The sequence below is a fragment of the Psammomys obesus genome, unplaced genomic scaffold (assembly GCF_907164565.1).
Source record: "Psammomys obesus unplaced genomic scaffold, mPsaObe1.curated_primary_1811, whole genome shotgun sequence".
NCBI classification, from domain to species: domain Eukaryota; kingdom Metazoa; phylum Chordata; class Mammalia; order Rodentia; family Muridae; genus Psammomys; species Psammomys obesus.
The window spans coordinates 7,475,801-7,503,159 of record NW_026585895.1 but is presented as its reverse complement, the minus strand read 5'-3'; the positions used below and the strand labels follow the sequence as shown (position 1 = coordinate 7,503,159).

At 42.2% G+C, this 27,359-nt stretch overlaps 1 protein-coding gene across 6 annotated transcripts in view; it reads right to left on the bottom strand.

The window, feature by feature from the left end:
- Window positions 1-8,141: 8,141 nt before the first annotated feature.
- The window catches only part of Znf385b (zinc finger protein 385B), a 286,071-nt gene continuing 266,853 nt past the window's right edge, over window positions 8,142-27,359 (bottom strand). For 5 of the 6 annotated variants that reach the window (XM_055600670.1, XM_055600672.1, XM_055600673.1 and 2 more), the window contains 4 exons: window positions 13,114-13,359; window positions 12,048-12,226; window positions 11,481-11,582; window positions 8,142-9,590 (listed from right to left, as the gene is read on the bottom strand). In XM_055600670.1, the coding sequence (XP_055456645.1) occupies window positions 9,375-9,590; window positions 11,481-11,582; window positions 12,048-12,226; window positions 13,114-13,359 (743 nt within the window). In that variant the 3' untranslated portion in view covers window positions 8,142-9,374. The remainder of the gene's footprint in view (window positions 9,591-11,480; window positions 11,583-12,047; window positions 12,227-13,113; window positions 13,360-27,359) is intronic. The other variant, XM_055600671.1, reaches the window with a different exon arrangement.

Below are 27,359 nucleotides of genomic sequence, written 5' to 3'. Positions count from 1 at the left end.
GTTGTTCTCAAAACACCCCACTTTCCCAGTATCAACAGCTCTGGACTTAAAGGGGGAGATCTGCTGTCTACTTATGCTCAGGTCCCACTGTTTTCCTTGTTTTCATTTTTGTGGTGCTGGGAATTGAAGTCAAGGTCTCGTGGCATGTGAAGTACAAAGTGATTCCAGGCTCACATGTGTCCACCCTGATGAAGCCAGCCAAAGGCGTGGATGCTCTTAGGAGACCCCTGAGTCCCTGAGCCATATTTGGGAACCGCTGGTTAAAGGGTTCAAAGCAGGTCCTGAGTGTTATGACTCCTGTTAGCCACGTGGTAAAGTCCACTAATGTACCCAAATTCCACTGCAGGATCCAGAAGCCATCAGCCGGAATTTCATTTGTCAACTCCCCATAGTGATTTTGGGGACCAACTGTATGATCATAGATGTTGAGGCATTAAGATAATTTTGAAAAATTGTTCTAGCATCATATGTTGGTCATATTAGTCTGTGTCACTTGGGGGAATTTTACATTTAGGTAATTTTAGAAAATTGACTTCTAGAGTTTATTGTCTTTCGCCAGAGGTTTGGTAATAAATGACAAAGTTCTCCAGTCCCCATGGCTGTTGGGCCAGCTGGCAACGCACATGGTCTAGAATGCCACATGCAGGGAAGCCACCTGACCTGATGAAGAAAAGCAAGGCGTCATTTAACCAGGTCATCTTCCCCCTCCTGTCACTCACACGCCTAGGAAGCTGGTTTACTGCTCCCGCTCATTAAAATGGAGGACATACATATTCTCAGGTAGAAAGCTCCAAGCTCTTCCTGGTGTCACCTTCAGGGTCCTTGTTCATCTCTAAGGGAGTGAAGGGAAATGGGTCTGCTGACTGTTATTAGTCTACGCAGAGATACAGAAGGTGATGTTTTCTGAGTTTGTGGCCATGTCCGCTGTCCCTTCTGAGATTCTGACTCAGCGGGGCTGACAGAAAGATGCGGCTTTTGTAGTTTTTGAAAATTCCAAGCAGGCTGAGAATTGAGATGATTAAACTAGTCTCTGAAAATCGATTTATATCAAAACAAATCAGAACAATCATTTCATGTTAAAACAAACAGGGAAATAGACATTAACTAGAAAGAACCCACAGCATCAGGAACTGGTGCTCCTTTCTTTGAGGGTGGCAGTACAGCCTCAGAGCCAGGTGGTGGTTGGTTTGTTTTAGTGTTCTAGTGCCTGGCACACTCTAGTCTGCAGGATGCCTCAAGGGGGTTGTGATGTATTCTTATGGTAGGAGAGTGATTCAGGACATACTTCTAGAAAAAAAAAATTCTGTGACACCCTCCTCCTACAAGTACTACCGAGCACCAAAAGCTAAAAACAGGAAAAAAAAAATGTTCTTGAGCAGCTAAAACAGACAGAAGAGTTAGAATGACCAGCTACTTTTGCAGTGTTTTTTGTTTTGTTTTGTTTGTTTTTTAATGTGTAATTTCCTCTTCATTTTAACATGAAATGATCTTCTGATGTTTTGATATGAATTGATTTGCAGAGATGAGTTAAAGGTCATCTCTCAACCTGCTTGGAATTTTCACTAACCTTGGGAGCACCACTCCTACGTTACACAAACTTTTCATAGTCTTGCTTCTCTGGTTTCTCCATTTGTAGAAGCAAAGAGGATGAGAAGTAGGTGCTTTGTTATTTAACACTAAGAAAAGTGATTCATGTAGAAAAGAGAAAATCAGAGCTCAGGACTTCATGATCTGGGACTATTAAGGATCCAGATAACCATAACTAACTATACAAACCAACACCTCTGACCTTGGGCCGGGTGTACATTCATTTACGAGGACTTATGGGACAAGGTACCATAGTGAATGCATTGGGTCATAAGACATGAACGCTGGGAATTGAGGCTCTTCCTCGTACCAGGCCCCAGGACATTTTGTTCTCGAGATGCTCAAAGCATAGAGCATCTGTGCCATTGCTGTTTGTCCTTTCAATGGCGGCCTTTGTTGTCCAAATTATTTGATGGTTCTTGTGGCTAAGATCCAAAGTCAGGTCATCCCTATGCTTTAGAACTATCTCTACTCTGAAAAAAAAGTCATCCAGCCTTCTTTACTAGAAAGCTCTAAGAGCAAATTCAGTCCTGTCCCTACAAGCTACAGCAGTTAACCCTGACTGCTGCATAACAGCTCTTCCTGGTGCCCATGGCCTTTCCCCTGCTGCCTCTCTCCCTCCTAGCCTCTTATTTTCAGCTCTGACTTGCTTTGAACCCTCACCAGTTTGTACTCCAGCCCATTCTTTTTCTTTATGAAATGTTTTTATTTTTTTATTTTTATTTTTGCCACTGAGGCGCCTTGTTTTCCAGACAAGTCCTTGCTCACCTCACATTATGCCATCTCTACCAGCTGGGCTAGTGGGCTTCCATTTGTTCTTACTCTAGCTCACTGGTTCTCAACCTTCTGAATGCTGTGACCCTTTAGTTCAGTTCCTCACACTGTGGTGACCCCCAACCATAAAATTATTTTTGTCATAATAGCTACTTCATAGCTGAAATTCTGCTCCTGTTATGTATCATAATGTAAGTTTCTGATAAGCAGGATATCTGCTGCGTGACTCCTGTAAAGGGCCACAACCCACAGGCTGAGAACCACTTCTCTAGCTTAAACCAACCTTTACATGTGTTTGTCTTCACATGTGTTTGTCTTCACAGCACTTCCTGCACTCTGCTGCCTCCTGCCCTGTTTCCAGGATCTGAAACTGCCATTCTTGACCATTTCCCATCCTGTGAGCACCTGACACTCAGTGACTGTTGAGTGGGACTAAGAGAAAACCCTTTTCCATCCACCTTCCCATTTTGATAGCCCAGACACCAGGCTTCATCAGGAATCGTGGTAAGTAGCTTACCATCTCCGTGTTGCTGCTAATGGTTCCCAGAGTCTGGCTTCAGAATCCAATGCTCTGACAGCAGTCACAGGAGAGCCGGGGGTCCTGACACCCCCAGGACAAACCTGTAGTGATTAGCATCCACGTGCTAATTTCTTGGGTAGGCACAGCGGCTGTCCTACCAGTACTAGGATAAGTAAGCACTTGCTAGGCACTTACTGTGGTTGTTTTATTGGAGCCCCATGATAAATTTTGCTCTATGCAGGAAAAGGAATATCATTACATTTAATAGAGGATATCCTGAATCTAAATGAGCTTAAGGTATTATGCCAAATGAATATGGTTCTTAGACTAAAATTTAGTTAGGATTTTTATTTTTCAGTCTTTTTTCCCCCTTCCCATAAGTATATATACAAACCATTTGCAATGTTTTCAATTATGAATTATCACAAAAATCTGATTCTCTCTTTATAGAAAGCCATGCTTTCTTTCACCTGAAATAATTATAGATAGGTTTAAAAGACTTTGTTTTAAAAGCCAGCCTCAGTGATCTGTGATTCTAGAACTGTTGCAGAAGGATAAGCCTAAGTCTGAAAATGACCAAAGCACATCCCCCTTACTTGAGGTCGTCATCCACATTACAAACTACTCCTGGTTTTCTCTCTTTTACTTTTAAATGAGGTGTTATGGTAGGATTTTGCTAGCAAAGGGGACAAAACCAAATAGATTCCCAGGGTTTTCCAAATCCCTCCGGGTTACTGAAAAGCACTTGGTTATTTGCATGCAGACATCCTCAGATCCCAAACCTGAAGGTGCTCTCCTCAGCATAACTGTTAGAAGTGAGGTGGAATGATTTTAAGTTTGAGACCAGCCTAAGCCAAATAGTGAGACCTTTTCTCAAAGGCAAAATAAAAACCAGTATGTGAAATCTTGATATACTAAACCTAAAACCATTTTATTTTCTGAGAAGCTGCCCATGATACATTGTTTTATCACCTAGTGTTAACTCTATTTGAATTATACCTTTAAGAGAGCATAAAAATTGTAACTAATGAATTTGCTACTTTCTATTACTGCTCTATTTTTCTCTGAGTCCGAGTCATCATTAAAGATATAAAACATGAGACAAACCTTAACAACAATTTTAAAATAAGAAAAAAAATCGATTTCACTCATAATGAAAATGTATTAAGTATGTTATTAATTTATGAAAACATTTTCCCCTCCTAATTTTATTTGCTCGTTAGAGCCATTTTGTTTGAAAAAGCACTTGTTTATATGAGATTAAAAAACAAGTTTTAGGAAGATATATGTTTGTGATTTAAAACCATAGACTTAATATGTGCATGATGTGGCCAGAATTTGAATTTAGGTCTTATAAAGATTATATACTATTGATGTTGGTCTCTCTTCTATCCCATTTTGCCTTCTCGCTACTATAAAAATGAAGAGCTGGTCCTTAACAGCAAGCTTGTCCAATCGTGTGTATGTAAGTGACTTCTTCACCTGAAGAAAGTGACATGAGGACATTCCCACTGCACCCGCGGAAGGAATTCTGCCTGACAACTGAGGTTTGATGCATGGTGAGCACTTAGCTGAGCGAAGACTGACATTATATGGTCATTCTGGCCTTAGAGATCTCAGCCAAAGAAACAAGGGCAATTCCCCAGTCACACCCCGCGGCCGAGAACCTGCACTGTCATAGTCCTGGGGCATTTCCCGATGGAGCCAATTACTTGGACAAAGCAGACAAAGAGGCGCATCCCTTGTGGAACTGGCTCTTGCGGTACACAACTTAATCTCCGAGGTATCGCAGACTATTGCTTTCCAGCGAAGACAAGATTCCCGAACCAAGTAGAGAGATGAGAAGAAGGAACGGGGTTGTTCCTACACGCTTGTGTATGGCACATGTCTTGATGCTCACCTCATTTGTACATCTCAGAAATCCTGGCTACCCCTGCTCCCATGGTTCTTCATTCAGTGGGTGCCTACTTCTTACACTGTTCCAAACACAATCTCTTCAGTGATTCTCTTGACTCCTTTGTGAATCTCAGCATAGCAAACCTTTGTATTTCCTTTGTTCTTTGTCTCAACGCATTAACTAAAGCACTTTCTGAGAGAAAAAGTCTGCATAGCTGTATCTAGTTCGTCGTTGGAAGTAAAAATTCTCTTAGGATAAAAAAGGGAGAGAATCAAGGTGACGAATTTGATACAAAATACAAATTAATATTTTGTGTTTTCTTCTCTTAATTAAATTGTGTCAAGCTGACACAGGCTAAAATAGAAGGCATGAGTATTGACATTTCCTTCCACGCTGTTCCTGTGTATTATTTACTTAATGCTGGTTGCTTCTGCCAATTTGCAAATATATTTCACAATGTGCCTTTATAAAAACTCATTATTAAGTTTTTAATATCTGAGCAGGCCTTCTCTCCTGAACCACACAGCACTTGATTCGAGGAGGAACGGACACTCCTGAGAAAAAGGCTGTGAGATTTGGACGTTTACATAAACTGGAATTTCAGATAAATAACAGATAATCTTTTAGTAGAAGTATGTCCAAATAATATATATTTATTTATGGGATATACATATTCTCTATGCAATGACATATGAAATTCTATACTAAAATTAAATACTATACTAGATTTACTTGTATTTTATTTTAAATTAAAATTTAACTTAAGTATTAAGTATTTCATATTTTATCTGGCTACCCTTCAGCAGACCAGTTGCAGCTGGACTATGCCAGAGAAAGCAGGGTGTTTGCGTTTTGTTCCATCTTTTGAGGGTCATCTATAGCTCAGGCTAACCTGGAATCATGAAGCTGAATGTGACTTTGAATTGTCTTCACCTCTGATTCTCTTGCCTCAGCCTCTCAAGTCCAACGCATCATATGTTTTGTTTTGTTTTGTTTTGAATTTGCAGAGCTCGCAGAGTTCAGTAGTCATCTTTTTCCTTTAGAGATGACATAGGAGGAGGCATTAGCTCAAATATGTGTATCCCCTCGGGGCTGCCCAACTCTGACACTTCAGTATCAGGGTGGATGTGAGAAGTGGCCTGCTTAATAGTGTTTCATAAATCATAGCTTGAAGCTACTCACGGCTTCTTTTGGAGGCCTGAATTCTAATGAATTGCTATTCTTTTGTGCTTCCTCCTTGGGGTGATATAAAACTCTAAATCTAATCAATAAGTTTCTAGGTCCATTTAAATACTGACATTTGAAAATTTCTGAGGGTTGCAATAAGCTTTGACCAGACATAGGACAAGGCAAGGCAAGGCAAGGCAAGAATGACTGCCAGTGAAGGCCAGAAAAAAAAAAAAATTCTCCAAAGCGTCAAATGGAAACAGAATTCCTTCACAGAGTATGACATGAATCAGCCCAGACTTGGGGGTCAAAGAGGGAGAGGGCTACAGCTGGGATACAAGTGCTGTATAGAGTTCAAATGGGTTACAGTAAAACAACAAAACCCAAACTCTGAATGCCAAACTAGACTTCTATTACCTTTTCAAAGTAACCTGTTTGTAAGAGGTTAAGGTCAGCCATTTTCCAGACAGTGGGATGAGCTCTTGGATGGAAGAAGCCAGCCATCTCACTTACCATGTATCCATCACAGCGACGCTGCCATCTACGGGCTTTGGTTTTTAAGAAGAGAATATTCACTTCCCACTCAACCCAAGTCTCCATTTTAAATAATAACAGAGTTTGGGCTCTGAAGACAGAGGACCTATAATTTTTTTAAACCATTTTTTCCTCAAAATTCTACAACAGTGTGATAGATTAAAGATGGCGGCAGATTCTTTGCTGGTCTTTATTTAAGGACCGAGGCCTACTAGTCCCCCCTTAGATATGGATGGGTGCGGTGTCTTTTTTGATCACTGGACTGGGCATGAATGACACACTAGGGCTCCCTGAACTAGCAACTAATTACCTCAGTTCCTAGCCCTTGTGCATCTCCGATTCAACTGGAATGATGCAGGGCCACACATACATATTCTTGTAGACTGTTTTAGTAAAGTCCAAGCTAGTCATCTCCTCAGGGGTGGACAGGCCAATGAAGTTATCTGACCTCCCTGCCCAGCCCAGCCCAGCCCAGCCCAGCCCAGCCCAGGTTCTGGCAGGACAGGACCAAGAGAACTCTGGTGATGCTTGAGGGAGCAGAAGCACAACCCAGTCAAATGCCCTCTGGCATTACCAGCCCTTGAAACCCTGATGTAATAAAACGGTTGTTCTTTTAGGCCACAAAGTTTTAGTTGGCGAAGAAGCTCATCAGAATGAAGAGCAATGCATTAAACATGGTGATGAAAAAGTGATGGAACGGGGTGGCCTGACTGGAGGGAGGGGCAAGAAGCTCTAAGTGACGATAGACGATAGATGTCACTGACAGGGATAACGGATGAGGCGGGGATGGTGAGGACCTGCAGAGTTCTAAGGAGCCAGAGCCACAGGGTCTCAGTAGGCTGCCGCCATTTTGCAGTGTTACAGCCCCCGCCCAGCTTCGCAGAGAGCCGGGAGAAGGCGGGGGAAAGCCTGCACTTGCACAGGTGCTGTGAACAGCGACGATAAACACCACAATTAAGAACGGGTGCAACCTGAAAGACTCTGCCTAGCAGTGTATCAAAGCAGATGCTGAGACCCATAACCAAGCCTTCGGCAGAGTGCAGGGAATCCTATGAAGGAAGGAGGAATTAGTATATCCTAGAGGGGACAGGGAGCCCCACAATGTCCAAATATATGTGGACACAGGGGTCTTCTCTGAGACTGTTTTTCCAACCAAGGATCATGCATGGATATAACCTACAACCCCTGCTCAGACATAGCCCATGGCAGCTCAGTATCCAAGTGGGTTCCCTAGTAAGGGGGACAGGAATTGTTTCTGACACGAACTCATAAGCTTCCCCTCCCCCCTGAGGGAGGAGCAGCCTTGCTAGGCCACAGATAAGGACATTGCAACCATCCTGAAGATACCTGATAAGCTAGGGCCAGACGGAAGGAGAGGAGGACGCCCCCCTCAGTGGGCTTGGAAGGGGGCAAGGAGGAGATGAGGGAGGGAGGGAAGGATTGGGAGGGAAAGAGGGAGAGGGCTACAGCTGGGATACAAGTGAATGAATACAATTATTTAAAAATAAAAAAAAATATTAAAAAAAAAAGACCGGGTGCAAAAAAATATGTGAGAGGCAGTCCCCCTACCCATTAGGCATCTCGTCAGATGATGTGAAGTTACAGGAGTCTCAGAGAAAAAGACTACAGAAAACATCAGCAGATTTTTTTTTTGTACTTTTATTGAAAAGGTACATTTAAAAAAATACACAGACATTTTACCATTTACAGATTGCAGATATAGGCCCTCTAAAAGAGTTCACTCTATGTTGTTTTATGATACCTCTTGCCCCTGATATCACAAACATTCCAGTCTTTTTAACATCAGTTTGTTTTTCTTGGGGGAGGGGGTGAAAGGGGGAGCATGGTCACGTGACCTGTGACACAGTCACTGAACAGAAAGACAGATTGTTCAATTATAAATTATATATCTTCTGTACATTATTGCATCAGGGAGCCACAGAGTTATGTAGCATTGTTACAAATGAAAAACGAAAGTTAAAATGAAGATCACTGTGCAGAAATACACAGATACATTGTCTTCTTGCAGATGCACAGAAGGTGCAAAAATGTGCAATTTAGGAAGCTCTTTTTGTTTTCGTATACATTTGCTTAGCAACTCAAACCAGTGAGGATGCTACAAAATAAGTTAAAACAAAACAAAAAAAAAAAAAAATAGCAAACAGGTAGTAATTATAGCTATGTTATATGGCTTTCTATTTTTTGTTTAAATATCTCCAAACAAGACATGAAATAAAGAAAATACTTCTTTTGTTCTCTTGGAGAGAGAGAGAGAGAAAATAAAACAACTTCAAAGCTATTTCGCTTCCTAACAGTTACACAGCAACAAAAAAGGACGAGAGTTCAATTCGACAAGAGTTACGATCTAGTACTACGCGGGATACAACAGCACTTGGGTCTAGAACAGTACACAATCCCCGTGAACACTAGTACACCAGAAAGAGGAACGCCGTGATCCGTGGGGGAAGATGGTGGCCACAGCTGAGCACTTGTGTTCTGCACTGGAAAGATGCCCGCTTGGATTCTGGAGTTATTTACAGACATCCGAGGACAAGCCTACTGTTCAAGCCTGCCCGGGGCGAGGCTCCGTTTCATTTCTAAGCCAGATCGTGCCCATGGGGATATGGGAATACACAGGTCGGTTTTCTTTTTCTGTCTGGTCAATACATTTTCAAGAAACTTAAGTATCTCAAGTACACCAATTAGCTGGGGGAGGATGGAGGGGGCCACCGAGAGGAGCCTGGCCTCCCTCTGGGGCTGGTGGTGGCCTGCACTTTTTAAGTGGGTGGGCGGGGGTACTTACAGTCACACACAGGGCCTACATCGCTGAATCCTTTGGGCTTTTCTTCCACACCTTCCCACCGACCTGGCGTGGTGTCTCGGGGCTGTAAGTGTTTAGTAAGGGGCAAAGAGGATGGAGGCAGGCGTGGCCCGAATGGGCCCGTGGCCCGGCCTCAGCAGTGCAGGTGGGATGGCCGTGGCCTGGAAGAGGGAGGCCGAAGGCCGAGGAGGCAGGGACAGCGCAGAGGACACGGCGGCAGCCGCCAGGGGGGAGGACAGAAAGGTCGGGGCCAGAGGCTTCATCAGATCTTTCTGGAATGCAAGCTTCGCCTAAAGAAGGGACGAGAACCAGGAAACAGGGTGAGGATACTGTTAAAAGCCGCAGAGATTTTCACTTAGTAAAACACTACAGAGACAAGGAACTGAATTTCCAGCATCTTGACCCTGAGAGGTCATGAAAGGATGGCTGCCACTGGGCTCAGAGGCTCTGGGTGTGGCTTGGCTTTCCACTCTTCAGCTCTGTTTTGGTCACTGAAGAGACACCTAGAAGGGTCCTGCTTTGGCAACCAGCTCAGCTCCAAACTCCAACCACGTGGCCTAGAGAGGCATGCAGTCTACTGTGGCCTTGAACTTGTCTCGGCCTCCAGATGAGCCACAGCATGCTGTGGGCTACTGAGAAGTATGACCATTCATTTCACATCTCTTAGACACACTATCCTGAGGTTAGGGAACTGAGGTGGAGAACGTCAGGGACCCATGAGGACTCCAGAACATGAAATCAATTTGCACTTCTTGTACTGTCCTCATGATGAGCGTTCCCTGAAAAAATTATAGCTAAATCAAATTCTGTCCTTGACGGTGACTGTAAGTGGGCTAGAGACCTTCTCTACTTAAAGGAGTCCCGGCGTAGATGTTTCCTGGGAAGAAATCAATCCTAAACGTCTGCCTTTTGCAATCAGAAGAGGCGGTGCTGACTGTATCCCTTAATGCAGGTCTCACCTGCTTGCAGCTTCCGCTGGTGAGTGAGGAGCTAATCTCAGCTCCACCTCAGGCTGAGCACCATGCCAGCCCCAGACACGCCGTGAAGCTGCCCATCTGTGTATTTATATGATATCGGTTGCTGAGGGCCCTCAGGTATTTTTGCAAGAGACTGGGAGCAGGTGAAACAGGCGGATTACCAACAAGAACAGAAAGAGCAATGCGACAGCTCTCACGTGTACATGAACACATAACAGGACACGAGGAGATATTACATTTATGGATTTTTGTCAGACCCACATTCCGGGTCTGAAACTTTCCAGAATTCCCCAGAATTCCCAGAATTCACTTGTTCTTGTGTAGGCCTTTCGTTTTCTTCATATCTTATGGAAGGTCGTCTTTGACAAGGTTTTAGTAAAAGAATAAGACATTAGCTCTTTTAAAAAAGCTTTATTTTCATTTTAATTGTGTGTGTATGTGTCGTTTATATGTGTGTATGCATGTATGTATATGTGTGTGTATGCATGTGGGTGTGTGTGCATACATGTATGAGAGTATATACATGTGTGTATGTGTGTGAGGGGGTGTGCATACGTGTGTGTCTGTGAGTGCAGATGCCTGTGACGTTCAGAAGAAGGTGTCAGATCCCTGGAGCTGCTGTGAGCTGCTTGTTCTGAGGGCTGGGAACCAAGTCGGGCGGAGTGCAAGCCCAGCAAGCCCTTCTAACCCACCTTCTCTCCAGCACCAAGACACTGGCTTTTAAAGAGCGGCGCTCCCCTCCTCCTGCTGTTCTAAGGAAGAGTTCTAAAAGGGGCCTTGTAGCAGGAATTACACACTTCACTCTAACAGTTCTGGACCTGTTCCAGATGGCTCAGCAGGTAAAGCCACCTGCCGCCCACCAGATACATGTGCTTGTGGCTGGGCCTCGCGGCCGGGATTCCATCCCCAGGACCCACATGGTGAAAGGAGAGAGCCAATGCCCCGACATACGCACCATGGACCAGCACCTCTCGGCCACAAATTCACAATCTTTGGCTTAGAGGTAGAATTCTTACTCAGGAGGGGGGAGTTCGGGACTAGACCGCCAGCCCAACCAATTAAATGATTAGTAAATAAAGAAATAAAAATGAATGAATGAATCATTCCAAGACTCTATGACCACCCATCCCTAGGCCCTCCTGCTGGCCACCATCCAACCCCCCACAAGGCTGCCCCACAAACCGGGGGGCAAAGGACACTCACGGCTAAAATGCTCGGGCTCCTGTGGAGCTTGTTGTAGGGGCTGTATTTTGGCTTCAGCGGCTTTCCTGCCACGCGATCTTTATGCCTTCGGCTTGAAATGTGCTGAAAGAAGCACAGCCCATTAGCTGACTCACTGGAAGGATGGTTTCCCACATGGGGGTGGCTGATTCCTCCATTCCTGCCTTCCAAGGATGGTTTGGCTAAAAATCTTTCTGATCCTCTGAGGAGAGGACTTTCTCTCTCTCCACACCAATACCCTTGTCCCTCTAATGTTCTCCACAGCCTTAGCAGATTCCCCTGGGTTTCCAGGGTCTCCATGGCGCCTGACTTCCTTGACTGGACCTGGAGTGTTGAGGAGACACGCTCCCCATGAACTGTGTGCTCTTGGTGGCTTTTGTGTCCCTCTGTCTGTTTTTGGCACCGTGCTGGGGGCCGAGAGGGAGGAAGCTCAGGCTGGGATATTGGGCAGTGACCTCAAATTTACCTTTGGGCACACAGAGAACCATTTATAAGGCGCCTCAGACAGACAGTTGATGGCCTAACCCCATCTAATTTGGACTGCCTTACCTGTTTGAGTTGAATTTCAGAGTTAACATGAACATCGCAGATTTCACAATGAAATGTTTTGTTCTGTAGTCCGGAACCCTTGCTGCCATTCTGCATCTTTAACCTCGACCCCGGTCTCGGGTAGGACTTAATTGGACCAGCTCCATTCCGAGCCTCAACCATGGTCTTGTGTTTAGACCCTGAAATGAAAGGGGTGTGCATTAAGTAGCTATTTGAGAGCTGCGTGTCTCTCTGTGGGTGGAGTGTGCAGACCTGAGACCAATCCCCAGGGCTTCATGATCTTGCTGTGGTGGTGTGTGCTTGTAGTCCCAGCACTTGGAGGGTGAAGTTCAAGGTTATCAGTTACACAGCAAGTCCAAAGCCAGCGTAGGCTACATGAGACCCTACCCAAACAACAAACAAACACACACAGACTATAGGAAGCACTTTATTTTTCTTCCTTCTTTCCTTTCTCCTCTTCCTTCACTCCCCCCTCCTCTCTCCTTCTCCTTTCCCCAACTTTCTCTCCTCCTTCCTTGTTTTCTTTAAGACAGGACCTTACTATGTATCCCAGGCTGGCCTTGAACTCACCTTGCAGCACATCCTAGCCTCAAACTTGTGATTCTCCTGCCTGAGCCTCTTGAGTGCTAGAATTATGGGCATGTGCCACAACATCTAGCCCTTATGTACAGTTTTTTTTTCATTAATTTTAATGCCTGAGTAGAATATTCTATCACATTGGGTTACTATAATGTAGCCAGAATTTCGTTACTGTTTTTCCTTTTTTTTTTTTTTTTTTTTTTGTCTCATAAGTATGTACCAGTCTACCCAAACCTCTGATTGTATCTCCATCACTTCATCAAAATGATTTTTGGTAGGTATCAGATGCTTTTATAATGAAATAAAGAAAAGAACATGTTTTGTCTCCACACTACTTTTGCTTTGCATGACCCATACTTGCCTAAAATCACTCCAGGGAGAGAGAAGAGTGAACAGTGTTGGTGTGTGAACAATAGATGTGGCATTCTGGAGGGAAGGGTTGGGTTTAAGTATCAACATTATTTACACTAGGAAGAGTGCAGCTAACCTGTATTGTGTGCCTCCAGCTGTGACAGCGAGTTCACAGCCACTTTGCAGAGTGAGCAGTAGAGTAGTTTCTTGGCTTTTTCTTCTTCCGACTCAGCAACAGACCCGGGAGCTCCATTTGTGCTCTTGGAAGGAGAAGCGATGGCTCCTGGTGGCAGGGCTGTTGTGCCTGCCTTGAGGAGAAAGGAGCCTCCTTCCGAGGCTGAAGGCTGGCTGGAGCTGGTGGCTTTTGGCTTCCCTTTGTCTTCTAAGGGAGACACAGAGCCATTACTTGAGCCTCCTAAACCATACAAACCAGAATGGCACACTGGAATCTGACCTCCATACCACAAAGGAAAACCAACACAGGTTCTTTTTAAGTTTAATTTCAGCCTGTAGAGCTTGATTAAAACAAAATTCTATCCCACCCCTTCAGCTTCCATATCGGGTCACCCCCAAAATCATGGTGATCTATAAGCATGACTTTGTTCTCCCATGTAGAGTAGATGATTTTTTTTCCAAAATCCCTGAGTTGTAAGCCACACTCTAGGGAAGGCTTTACAATAGCAAAATCGGTTGCTCTTCAGTGTGATGACGAGACAAAATGGCTCCATGAGGGAAGTCATTAGCCCATGCTGGCTTCAGCTGACTACGTATGACTTAGTTACGGCGTGGGTATGAAGTTAAAATTTAGCTTTTATACCAAGTCAAAATTTTACCTTTGGGTGCTTGGGTAGAGGGAAGGGAAGAAACCATGGTTAATTGTGGTTACGACTAGTTAACTTTTCCCTGCTTTTTTGAACGGCAATGCATTCTAACCAAAGTACGGGGGAGTCGAGTTTCCGTTCCTTAGGCTCCTGAATTAATGCCAGTCTAAATAAAAAGTTTTAAATAACCACATCAACCACAGTCACAAAATGAATATTAGTCAAATAATTTAAAGGCATCTTGACATTTTCAGTCATGCAATTACTGAAGGCTTATTATCCTGAAGAGCCCTGGGCAGGCTGTGAGGGGTCAGGGTGACTTGGATGGAATCTAGGGCATTGTTCCGTGGCTCTCTTGGGAAGGCAACCTGAGGTCTAGTAGGCAACAGCAACCCCATCTTATGTTTAATTCTAGCAGAGCTGGCTCTCTGAGGTATGTTCTAGCGGTGTGTTAATTAACTCCCAATAAGAGAGGAAGACTATGTGAAAACATATCTGCTAATTGTCCCAGGCCATTCAGGACTGCATGCCATTAGCTTAGGTGACCATCAGGGTAGTGTGTCTGTGTCTGTATTTATTCACAAAATTCTCCATGTGGCAAACCAAAGCTTGCAGTGCTTAGTATCGTGATTTTAAAAGCTTCATGGATATGGGGATTCACCAGTTTCCATCTTTCCCCTGTGCTGGGTCTGTGTCAGGATTGACATGTGAAGACTGAAAGAGTAAGAGTGCCCTAGAGAGGGCCCCAGATCTGAGGAGCCAAGGTCTGCATCCTTGGGTTCCACATTTTGTATTCCTTTTCAGAAACTATATTCAAACTTAGGATGAGATGAAGTTTAATGAAGAAAGTCTATAACATCTATAAAAGTGACCTGAGTTTGGGGAGGAAGATTGTCCCTTCTAATTGGTAGGACTAAATCAAGATGGAGATTTATTGTTTAGACTGGGGCTCCACCTGCAAGCATCTCTCATTCTGAGTCTTGGAGACCTCATAAGCATCAAAGTGATGCAGTGGTCTCTCCCTCATGCTGTAGGAGGTGCCGGCTCTTGGGATGGAGGAGCCTGGCTGCACAAGTTACCTCCTGCTCCAAGCATTTCATTTGCCGGTTTGTACAACCTTGACCCGAAAGAGCCCGGGCTTGTCACTGCTCCACTCACCACTCTTCCTGGTGGTACTAAGCTGGGAGCCTTATGTTAAGTTGCCATGCCCCTTTACGCTATGTCAAGCGTTGTAGCTTACAAATACTGCTGACGTTATTCTGCTATAACAGACTTGTGGGTAGGTAAGGCTGAAAAATATTTCTTTCTTACTTTTAAGCTGAGAAAACGGAACTTTATAAATGAGTGTGATGTTTCCCACACCTGGTCTTCTGGCAGTACACCGGTATTTTTACCAAGAGGGGAAGTAACTTAATATAGCGTCATTAATATTACTGATGAATTAAAAAAAAAAAAGCCACCCTACATATAAACTAGCCACTGTTTTTTTTTTTTTTTAACAAAAGTTTAGTGTTAGGACTTTTTTAATTTAAAAAAGAATTTCACACATGAGTACATATTATATCATTTCTACCCCTCATTTTTTCTTTAATTATTTAAACACACACACATACAAACACACACACACACACACACAGAGAGAGAGAGAGAGAGAGAGAGAGAGAGAGAGGAGAGGGGGCAGAGAGAAAGATATATATATATATATATGTATATATATAATTTATTTCTTCTTAAGTGAAAATACTGTACACTGTGCTCAATAACCACTTGCTTCAGGTTACAATGAGAAGATATATAAAATATTTTTTCTATGCTTATTTCTTTAAGAAAAAAACCCATATTTCTTTTTTTAATCCCCTTTTTAAAATTGTTAATTTATTCACTAACAAATGTATGTTGACATCATGTTAATTACTGACAGGGTGCTAGACACTGAAGAGAATAGTAAATAAGCCAGGTACAGAGTTAAAGAAAGCCACAGAGGAGCTAGGGGAATGAGAGAGCCATTCAGAGGTTCTAATTTATGGCAGAAAGCAGCGCGAGGCATGGGAGCATAGAGCAGAAATAATTACTTCTGCTTGGGAAGAAAGAAGCATTTTTTATTAAGGAAGTGGCGTTTTGGAGTTTTGAAGGTCAGATTTAGATAAGCGTAGAATGAAGGTGAAAAGAATAGAAAATGGACATCATGAGCAAAACACACAAGGGCATGGGTAGAGGTTAAAACCCTCAGGGTTTCAACATGGCTGCTGAGGACAGGACTGACATCAGATGTTGTGGGAAATACTGCCATAAAGGTCAAGGAGCCCAGAGGCAGAGTCTCTCAGATCATTGAATATATACTGAGGGCAGAAACTCCCCTTTGACAACACGTTGAAATGTAGAGTATACTTAACTTTAATGTGATTTAAGATTTAGATAAATCATTGTTCTCCATGAGGCAGGCTAGGGTCTTAATATGTTGGAACATAAAAAAAAAACTGATATTGGAAATGCACAAATGATTTCAACATATTCAGAGGGATTCTGCTGCTAGACTGATACCTGCTGGTCAATAAAGGAAACTCTACAAGCAGGAAAATCACTGCTGCATTGACATATTTAAACAGTGGCTTTCTTCCAGGATGTGTGAATTTATGAACAGGGCCCAATTTTATTGTTTCCTCTCTCAGTGGCCTGATATCACAATCTACTCTGTTGTTTCCCTTTGCTAAGTGACATTTTTAAAACCCAAGTTTTAAAATGGATTTGAAGGTTTAATTAATGTACTGTTTACTTCTGTTTCCTTTAATAAAGATGCGTGTCATCTGGAACTTGGAGTTAATGTAAATTCCATTTTGAAGTGTTCCCTTGACTAATGTTAATTAGCAGGTCCTCTGACTGTCATAATTATTTTCTGTCTACTCACACCCTTCTTGTAAGGCTTTATGCTGCAGGGCTTTAAAGCTACCGGACTTCTCACCCACTTCCCAAAGCTCGGAACACTTCAAGTCTCCTCACTGGGGACTGCCGTTTACATCCAGCTGATGAACCACACAAGGCAAGTCAGTCATCAATACTTGTCATTCTTATTTTCCACTCCACAAACTTCACACAAATAAGTTCACCTTGTTCAAAGTTAACACTGTATTTCATAAATGGTACCTTGGAGGACAACCGCACCAACACAAAGGGTAGAATTTTCTGGATTCTGTGCTAAGAAATGGATCCTGGTAGATTATATATATATATATATATATATATATATATATATATATATATATATTTTTTTTTAAAAAAAAAAAACAAACTTTACTTACAATGCTTGTCTTACATTTTGTATTAGAACTTTGAAAGCCCTACCATTTTTTTTAAATTATTCCATTTCCAAGGGTTACTCTCGAATTTGATTTTATTACCGTGATAATTTTTTTAACCAGGTTTTAAGGCCTGAATAACATATGTATCCTTATATTAACAAATAGCTGTGTTCACTGTAAAAACTTAGAAAAATTAAAATAAAATAAGGCCAGATGACATTTAAAAATTAAAATCATCCATGATTTCACCACAAGTTGTATGTCACTTGTTTTATACAAACTCTGATGAGGGAGAAACCACGGTCACCTGTGCCTTTACCTTTAGTCTGAGCTGCTTGGCAGTCTCAATAGGCCACACAGTGCACGGATTTTATATTCATACAGCTCTACCTCTGTTATGGCAGATACAGAATGTTCCCTCCATCCCAGAAGATTTGTTGGAGCTCCTAATCAATTAAGAACTTATAGAGATAACCATTATTCTTGCCTCTATCAAAATATATAGTAAGTATTTTTCATATACATGGAAATCACACAATGTGCATTTGTGAGATTACACAGAGAAGTTTTTTTCCCTCACTACTCAGTACCATCCTACAACACGTGGCTGCACGTGTTTACCCTTTGGATACTGATGAACATTCAGATTGTTTTCAGCTTTGCCCATTTTAATTTATTTATTATTATTTTTTTCGAGATAGGGTTTCTCTTTATAGTCTTGGCTGTCCTGAACTCACTTGGTAGACCAGGCTGGCCTTGGACTCACCTGCCTCTGACTCCCGAGTGCTGGGATTAAAGGTGTGCACCACCACGACCTATTTTGTATAATGCTACTATGAGCGTTCTTATCTTCTTCTGTAAACATAAATACTAATTTATAGCTGCTAGATATGCATAGTAGAATCTCTAGGCCACAAGAAACTCACCCCTCCACCTTTAGTAGACTCTGAAAACAGTTTTCCAAAAATAATGGTACCAATTATGCTCTTATCAGGAACATATGAGAACCCCAATCTTCCTGCATTCTCTTTAGGACTAGGTAGGCTAGAGGCAAAGAGGTGAGGGCATGCTGTAAAAGGCTAAAGCCATAGTACTGCTATAGGGCAGCAGGGCTGGGGGGGGGGGGGCTGAAACGGTAAAAAATGAGACCTTGCTAGAACCGGCTAGGGCCACCATGGCTTCCGAGATAGCTGCTCACTCTTCCTGGTTTCTTTATGCTGTTGTCCCTATTTCAGTCAGCATTATGGACTGGCTGTACCCACGATACATTTGTCAGCATGTCACATTTGAAAAACTCATATAAAAGGACAGAAAGGGGAACAACCTTTATTCCAGGCAGTCTCTGACCCATCTGGGAGTTCCCTGCCTTTCCCACACCTTGTCTCTTAGGAAATGCTCTCCTTCGTTAGGTATGGCTAGAGATGTGCTCACCAAATCCCTGGCAGATGACACAAGCACAGAGAAAGCCATCTTTACGTCTTGAGTGTGTCCTTTCACTGACAGTAAACCTCTCCCCTGTTCCTTACTTTGCCTTTCCTTCACAGAACCTGGAAACACTGGGCAGAGGTCTCAGTTCCCCTCCTGAGATCCTTCCAGGCCTTATCCCGAACACCGATATCGGAATCATCAGCACCTCGGGTTTTAGCAACTTGGTGGAGATGGATTATTATCTTTTTGTAATACTGACTTGCATTTATTTCCCTACTGACTATCGAAATTGAGAATATCTTCATATTCTTATTATATCCTTTATTTTGTAAGGTATTTTTGGTTTTGTTGTTGTTTGAGACAGGGCTTCTCGGTGTAGCCCTGGCTCTCCTGGAAGTCACTATGCAGACCAAGCTGGCTTTGACCTTACAGAGCTCCACTTGCCTCTGCCTTCTGAGTGCTGGGATTAAAGATATGCAGCAGCACACCTGGCTCTGGAAATGTCTGTATAAACCATGTTTAAAGTGGGTAGTTACCTTAAAAATTTTTGACTTATGGGTACACACACACACACACACACACACACACACACACACACCTGTGCTGACATCCTTTGTTAAATATGTATCACAACTCCTCTCCCAACTTGAGGCTTTTCATCTTCTGAGTGTAGTCTTAGGATAATCTCAGTTATGTAAAAACAAAATAAAACCAGCCGGGGCTTAAGTAAATAAGTTGCCTACAGCTGTTAATTACTAAAGGGCAGAGCACCGACCCACACAAAGGGGGCCTGAACACGGAGCTGGCGTTCCTGCTCCACCATTTCTCAGGATACCAAACTGAGAATGCTCACTGTTGATTATTTTCTTGAAGGTTTGACACAGTAAGTGGATGGGATCATTCTGTGTACGGAAGCTACAAGATGCCATCAAGAGCATCACATATTATACTCCAAACTGTCAAGAAACAGGAAAATAAATCTGCTCTAGTGCTGTTTCTTTAAGTGGACGGGGGGTCAGAAATACCTCCTCTTAGGGGTCTCTCTGGCATAAGGATTATTTTTGAGAAACAGCAGCTGGAAGAGAGGCTCGGCAAATTAGTAGAAATTGCTGCATTTTAAGGGAAGTACACACCTACGAGACAGCCTACTTGTAAGGGTGTCCCTTTCTCTGTACCAGGAAGAGAAGGACTCTACATCTCTAGAAGCTCTTAATGGAAAGCTAGTTTCCTGTTATCTTTATTTACTCTCGTTCTTCCTGGCCACATCCAATAACTGCCCTCTCCAAGCCTTTCTTTACTTACTTGAAGATGGTACTTGAATCCGAACTCAAAGCCGTTTCTTGGATATGCTCTCATTTTTCTTTGGCATTGCAAGGATAAACACAGATATACACGCAATGTTATTCCCCCCTCTAAGCTGTGCTTTATTACAGGGATCAGTTCCAACCAGGAACTCAGAAGGAGAGAAAAGTTGTTTTATTCTTCTGTACGGTAGCAGGAGCTTAGCATGTGCCCCAGGAAAGCAACTGTTAATACCCTCCTCCAGATCTTCATTTCATGCAAAAATCTACCTAGATTATTTTTCTGTGGCTTTCTACTTCCTGATTAAGTTCCCAAACTTAATAGATGTGCCAGTGGAATTTTCCAATTTCATATGTGAAAATTTTTTTTTTGCACTGTTGTTTTTAATGTATTGATTTGCCAGGTCTGTATGAATTAAAAGCCATTAAGAATTCTCCACCTCTAAGAAATGGCAAAGACTTAAAAATTACAATAGGAGGGGATGAAAAGACACATAAGACATATATATCTTACAAGACATATGTATAGATATGTCAATATTTACTATAAATTAATTATGCATACAATTGTGTGTGGGCCTGTAAATTAGCATAAAGAAGTAGTCATCTATCCATGCAACAATCATTTTGTGAACACCTATGATGTATTCTATAGCATACAAACAGTAAAGTTTGAAGAAGAAAGACCAAATCTTTGACTCAATGAAAACTAAGTATATAGCTATGGGATAGAAAATAAAAGCGTGTGTGTGCGTGGTGAGAGAGAGAGAGAGAGAGAGAGAGAGAGAGAGGGAGGGAGGGAGAGAGAGAGGGATGGTGGGAAACAATAGTGCTTTGGCTATTAGTGCTACCTAAGCATCCTAGAATTGAAGATGAAATAAAATTGGAAGATCTTAGAAGCTGAAGGAAAATCAGGCCTTCTTCACCTCCTGGGCCACAGCTTCTCCCCCAAGCCTCCACCCCACAAGCACAGAGCTCCCTGACAGATTTTACTTTTAAGATCTGGATGAGATTTCTTCTAAAAGATGGAAAAAATTATCTTCAACCCCCTCTCTGGGAACTTCGTCAGCTAGGAAAGACTAACTGCCAGAGAGGGACTGTTTGCCTCCATGCTGAGACAGACTTTTCACCTGCACTTCTCCGGGCAGTTATCAGAGATGGCCCGGAACTCTGTCTGCCTTGTAGGAGGAATCGGGGTGACAGCAGAGTTCTGCCCCTGAGCCTCCTGTAGCCCGTGGCTGCCAACTACCCCAGAGCTGAGAGGATTTCATCCCAGGTCACTGTTTCTTTTGGGGGGACTCCTGAGAACCACTTGCCATCCCCCTAAAGGTATTCACAGCCTTTCTTCCCAAGAAGAGGACATTTAATGTTCAACTGTGAGACCTGACTCTTTCTTTGAGTTTCTTCCTCTGGCCCCTGTGTATATTAAATAATTTATATGTCCCCCTGCCCCTCTTAATCTGTCTACTATCAGGTAACAGATTTCAACAGAACTCTGATCAAGGATCAGAGCACATATAGTCTGGTAGAACATGAGGGAAATTTGGAATTAATCACAAGATAAGTATGATTACTGAGAAGGGGAAAGAGGTGACCTAACTCACGTTCGGATGGTCATGTTGACTGCTGTCATGGCAATGGCCATTGTTTTGTGAGTTATCCCAAGCATCATTAAGTAAGGTCAATTGCAGTGTTTTGTCAGGAGGGAGGGACCCAAAGAACAAGACCCAAAAAAGACTTGCTCCCTGGATATCTAAGACATGTTAAATGTAGCCTTCTTGTGCACTGTCTCACTCTTCTTCCATTTCTTCCCTGTAAAAAAAGCCCTTTGCAACTCTTCTGAGAACTTGCATTTGAGAGGTGAGTGGCCCAACCTGCATCTATCAACACGATCGGAAAGCAAACGGTGAAAGCACAGACTGAAGCGGGCACACCGCTGCAGTTGTCCACAAGCTAGCCAAGGTTAGTAGCAGAGAACTACACCATGGCTTTAGGGGATATTTGTATGTAGAACCATCGAGACATCTTGATTATATGAGAACTTCTCTCCAAAGAGAGAAGTCAGGGCTCGTTTCTACGGCGTTGGCACGGACACTTGGCAAATGATGGTGGCTCCCTTTATGAAGAGGGGGTGACAGTATTTAGAAGGATAACAAAACCTACCATTTTATAGTTAAGAAAACTTGCCAATTCCTTGTTGCGTTCCCCACTGACATTAATCTCAAGCAAGATTTAAGTGTTTGGTAAATTAATACTCAGACAGGCAAAACACTTTCCTTTTCTTGTTGGTCTGAAGAATCCAGGAGAACATGAAGGTAAGGTGAGGGTTTCAGGAGGGAGGTGCTGTGAATGGTAATAGCTGTGAGGAGTAGCTGTCGGTAACGCATCCCTCAGGCCGTGGATTTCACTGCACAGTGGCGTGCTGTGGGTCATTTACCCACGTAGTTTACTGATAAGGACCAAAAGAAAAATGCTGCCTAGTCCTAACTAGAAAAGCACCACAGCAGGGCTACCCCAAGTCAACTCCTAGTCTGCAAAGCAGTACTGTTAATATTTAATTTTGAGGAGGCAGGATTATTTATACACTTACACATTATTATTACCATTGTCATTTTATCATTACGTTATCATTAAGATGTACTTCTCACTGCTTATTACATACTTGTTTGTCATTTGTTAAGCTTCATGCCTTGCTCACTGATACCTATTGATTTCTTCACTAAGCAGCCCTTCCAGAGGAGCAAAGAAATGCCAAAGCCTGAAGGTTTTAAGAGAATATATCATTTCCAGGGAAGCGGAAAACACTCTCCATCCTTGGATGAGGAGTACTGAGGTTAGCGACATCTCCAACAGGACCTCCCCAGAAAACGAACCAGAAGAAAGGCAAAAGAACTCTAAAGAAGCCAGAGTGTGAGGGAACGACAGCGTGCCTTGCAGGAATGGACAAAGAAGGGCAATCAGGAAAAACCAAAGAACCAGCGACATTGAGTCTTTGTCCATTGAAGCTTTGGAGTGGGTGTAAAAATGGTGCTCTTCCTGGGAAAATATGGCTCAGAGCTATAAAAAGGGCACCTCTGTGCCAAGCAAGGAAGAAATCACTAACTGCATTCTGTTACTAATTGTTTTTACTTTGCAGTCAATGAAAGGCTGATCTCTGTGGCCTCAGCCTCAGGATGGATGTGAGACAGGAAATCTAGTCATGGCCATTACCCGTTAGTTTTTGTTAGATTCGGGCCAAGAAGAAATAAAAACTAGCATCTTTTTTTCTGTCAGTTTACTTTTAGCTTAGGTTTTAGTTTTAGTCAACTTAAGTGATTTCTCTCTTTTATACTTAATACTTTATTGGACAGGATTAGGCATGGAGGCAGACAATGGAAGCATGCCTGGCCATTCTCCGTCCTTTATTCACCAACACCTCAAGCAACAAGTCTCCGTCACTTCAGACTCATGGGACCAAAGTATTTCAGTTCGAGGAAGTCTAAGACCATTTCCTTTGGTTTTATATTTCTATTTTCCAAATAGTAAGAAATGAATGGGTTTCAGTCAGAGCTCCCACTTGCCCGTGCAGTCTCATGGGAAATGAAGTTAAGTCCAGAGGGCCCCACACCAGACCAGGCAGGGGGTTAGGGTCTAGGAGGACCTACTGCTGACCTGTATGTATGTAAATCAATGTGTTGCCAAGGACTTCTCACGCCTTCGCTCCTTCTGTCTCAGCCTGATCCACACATCTGACACAGCATGAGGGGTAGAAACCACCACTAACTGATGACAGATATTTTATAGTTTAAAGTAGAATTCCATTAAGATAGGTAATGGATTTGGAGGAAAAAAAAAATCCTCCACAGAGTACAGAGGCAGCAGCACACAAGCTGTAAGATGAATAAATGAACAGGCCGGTCTGGTACCTGGGATGCAAAACAATATCGTAATAAAAGATGCACAGATGTTAGACTGCCATCTCTAACATCTTCTTTCTGTACTGCGCTTTGTGTGGGGCTGGATGCACAAGAGAGTACTCTTCATTTGTAGCATAACAGGAGCTGTCAGCAAAAGCAGGAAGAAAAGGCCAGCCTTGTAGAGGAGGGTAGATACGGCAGCCAGTTCCCCTTAACTCTACCTAACAGGTGTTTTCCTAAAGGTTATATATAGGAAGATTATGGAAAATGCAGTAATTTGAAGACACTACTTAAAAGACAGTTTTTGGACAATACAACTTTTTTTTTTTTTTCTGGCAATGCAATATCCATAAATAACTATTTTACTGCCCTCTGACCTTAAGGATTAAATTCGTTTAAATTAAGAATATGCACACTTTGGCCAGGGAAGCAGGTGGGTTAAATTCCGATTTTCCCGTCACCCTTCATTCCCCCAAATCCAACCTCATGGTCTCAGCCCCACATGAGATGTTCTACAGCAGGACCATCTCCTTTAGCTGACCCTCTGCCCTGTGCCTCCATCTCTAGTGGGTCCCATAGCTCTTCCCCTCCCCCACCGCAGGCCCATCCACTGCTTTTTCCCAGCCCCCACTCAGGCAGGTACTACACGGTGACCTCCAGGCTGCTGAGGCCAGGAGACCTTCATTCCTTCGAAGCTAAGCCCCAGTCTCATCTTCAGCTCTATAGGAGCCTGTGACCTCTCCTCACTCTCCTCCCCCATTCCCAGGAGACTAAGGAGATCCTAGTGGCAGCCTGCCTTCCTCCCTGCTGTGGACACCCTCAGCCTCCTACCCAGATGATTACCGGTCCTAAGTGTCAGTTCCGATTACTTAAGAAAAACATTTTACCTGGAACCTCCAGTGGCTACACCTATCAGAATCCCAGAAGAATTTACTAACAGGCAACACACAGCCAACACACTCTCCTACAAACCAGAGAAGGGAACAGAAACCAAGGAGCAAAACATACACCCAACACAAACAAGAACAGGTATGAGCACCTAGAAGAACAAGCTTCCCAAACCCAGATGCCTAGATGTCAGATAAAAACACAAGCATAACAGCCATGACAATATGTCTCCCTGGAGCCAGGAACCTGCCACAGAGGCTCTGAGTGTTGCAACATAGCCAAAGCACAAGACAAAGACCTTAAATGACCTTTATGGATATGATGGTGATCCTTAAAGAGGAAGTGAGTAAATTCCTTAAGAAAGCTATGAAAACATGAATAGAAGGAGGAACTGAATAAAACAATCCAATACACAAAAGAGGGAATAAAATCAATAAGAAAACCCAAACTGAAGAAAATACAGGAATGAAAAATGTGAGAACTTGAACAGGAAACTCAGAGGTAAGCCTCACCAACTGGATACAAGAGATGGAAGAGAGAATCTCAGCAATTGAAGATATAAAAGAAAGAGGCACTTCAGTCAAAGAAAACATTAAAACTAATAAACTCTTAATATAAAACACAAGGAAATCTGGGACACCATGAAAAGACCAAGTCTAAAATAAGAGGAATAGAGGAAACATTAAAACAACAACAAAAAACAAAAAAAAAAAAAAACAAAAAACAACAACAACAACGAAAAAAACACCCAGGTCAAAGGCACAGAAAAGATTAACAAAAATCACAGATGAAAATTTCCCTAACCTAAAGAAAGAGATCTGTATCAACATAAAAGAAGCATGCACAACGTCAAATAGACAGGACGAGAAAATGAAATTCCCTCTGTCACATAAAAATAAAAAGCAAAGCAAAACAAAACAAATAACTAAACATACAGAAAAAAGAAAGAATATTAAAATCTGCAAAGGGAAAAAGACCAAGTAACATATTAAGACAGACCTATTAAAATAACACCTGACTTCTCAATGGAGACTGTAAAAGCCAGAAGGGCCTGGGCAGATGTTCTACAGACTAAGAGACCAGAGATGCCAGCCTAGACTACTATACCCAGCAAAACCTTCAATAACCATAGATGGAGAAAATTAAGACATTCTATGATAAAAGCAAATTTAAGCAATACCTATCTACAAGTTCAGCCCTATAGAAGGTGCTAGAAGGAAAATTTCAACGTAAAGATGTTAACCACACCCAAGAAAACACAAGGAATAAGTAATCCCAGACTGGCAAATCAAGAGAGGAAACATCCCCCACACACCCCATAATGACAAAATAACAAAATAATCAACAAATACTGCTCATTGATGTCTCTTAACATTCCCTAATGAAAGAAACAGACTAACAGAATGGATGCAAAAACTGGATACATCTTCTGCTGCATCCAAGAAACACATCTTAACAACATAAGACTTTACCTCAGGGTAAAGGATGAAAAAGTTATTCCAAGAAAATAGACCTAAGAAGAGAGCTGGCATAGCCATTTTAGTATCAGAGAAAATAAACTTTACTCAGACCTACCTACATAAAAAACAAAAAACAAAAGAAAACTGGAGAGATCTCAGACTAGTAACTTAACCACACAACTGAAAGCTGTAGAGCAAAAAGAAGAAATCACACCCAAAAGAAGGCGACATCAAGAATAATTACACTCAGGGCAGATTATTATTATAATCAATAAAATAGAAACAATAACAACAACAAAAACAATACAATGAATCAAGGAAACAAAAGTTTATTCTTTGAGAAAATCAGTAAGACTAACGAAGCCTTATCCAAATTAACTAAAGGGTAGATAAAGAATATCTAAATTAAGAAAATTAGAAATAAAAAGGGGGCATAACAACAGGCATAGAGGAAATTAGGAGAACAATAATGACATACTTTAAAAACCTATACTCTACCAAATTAGAAAATCCCAAATAAATGGATAATACACTCCATATGTATCACTTATAATTAAATCAAGATCAGATAAGCAATTTAAACAGACCTATAACCCCTAGTGAAATAGAGCAGTTATTAAAAAAAAAAAAAAAAGCCCAGAGCCAGATGGGTTTAGTCCAGAACTCTACCAGACTTTCAAAGAAGAGTAATGCAATACTCAAGTTATTCCACAGAATACCAGCAGAAAGAATACTGCGCAGTTTGTTTTATGAGGGCATTGTTTTGCTGTTATCCAAACTGCATAAAGACCTAGCAAACAAGAGAATTACAAACCATTTTTCCTTATGAACATTGATGCAAAAATTCTAAATGAAACATTTGAAAACCAAATCCAAGGACACACCAAAAAGATTATCTAAGATCAAGTATATTTCATCCTAGATGAAACGTCCCAGATGGTTCAACATATCTAAAATGATAAATGTAATCCACCATTTAAACAAATTAAAAGACAAAAACCACATGACCATCTCATTAGAGGCAGAGAAGGCCTCTGACAAAATTCATCACCCTGGAGAGAATACAAAAGATAAACCTCAACATAATAAAGGCAGTATACAGCAACCCCATAGCCAACATCAAATTAAATGAAGAGACACCCAAAGCAATTCCCCTAAAATCAGAAACAAGACAAGGCGGTCCACTCTCTTCAGACCTATTCAATATAGAGTATTAAGTCTTAGCTAGAGCAATAAGACAACTGAAGGAGATCAAGGAGATACAAATTGGAAAAGCAGAAGTCAACGTATCT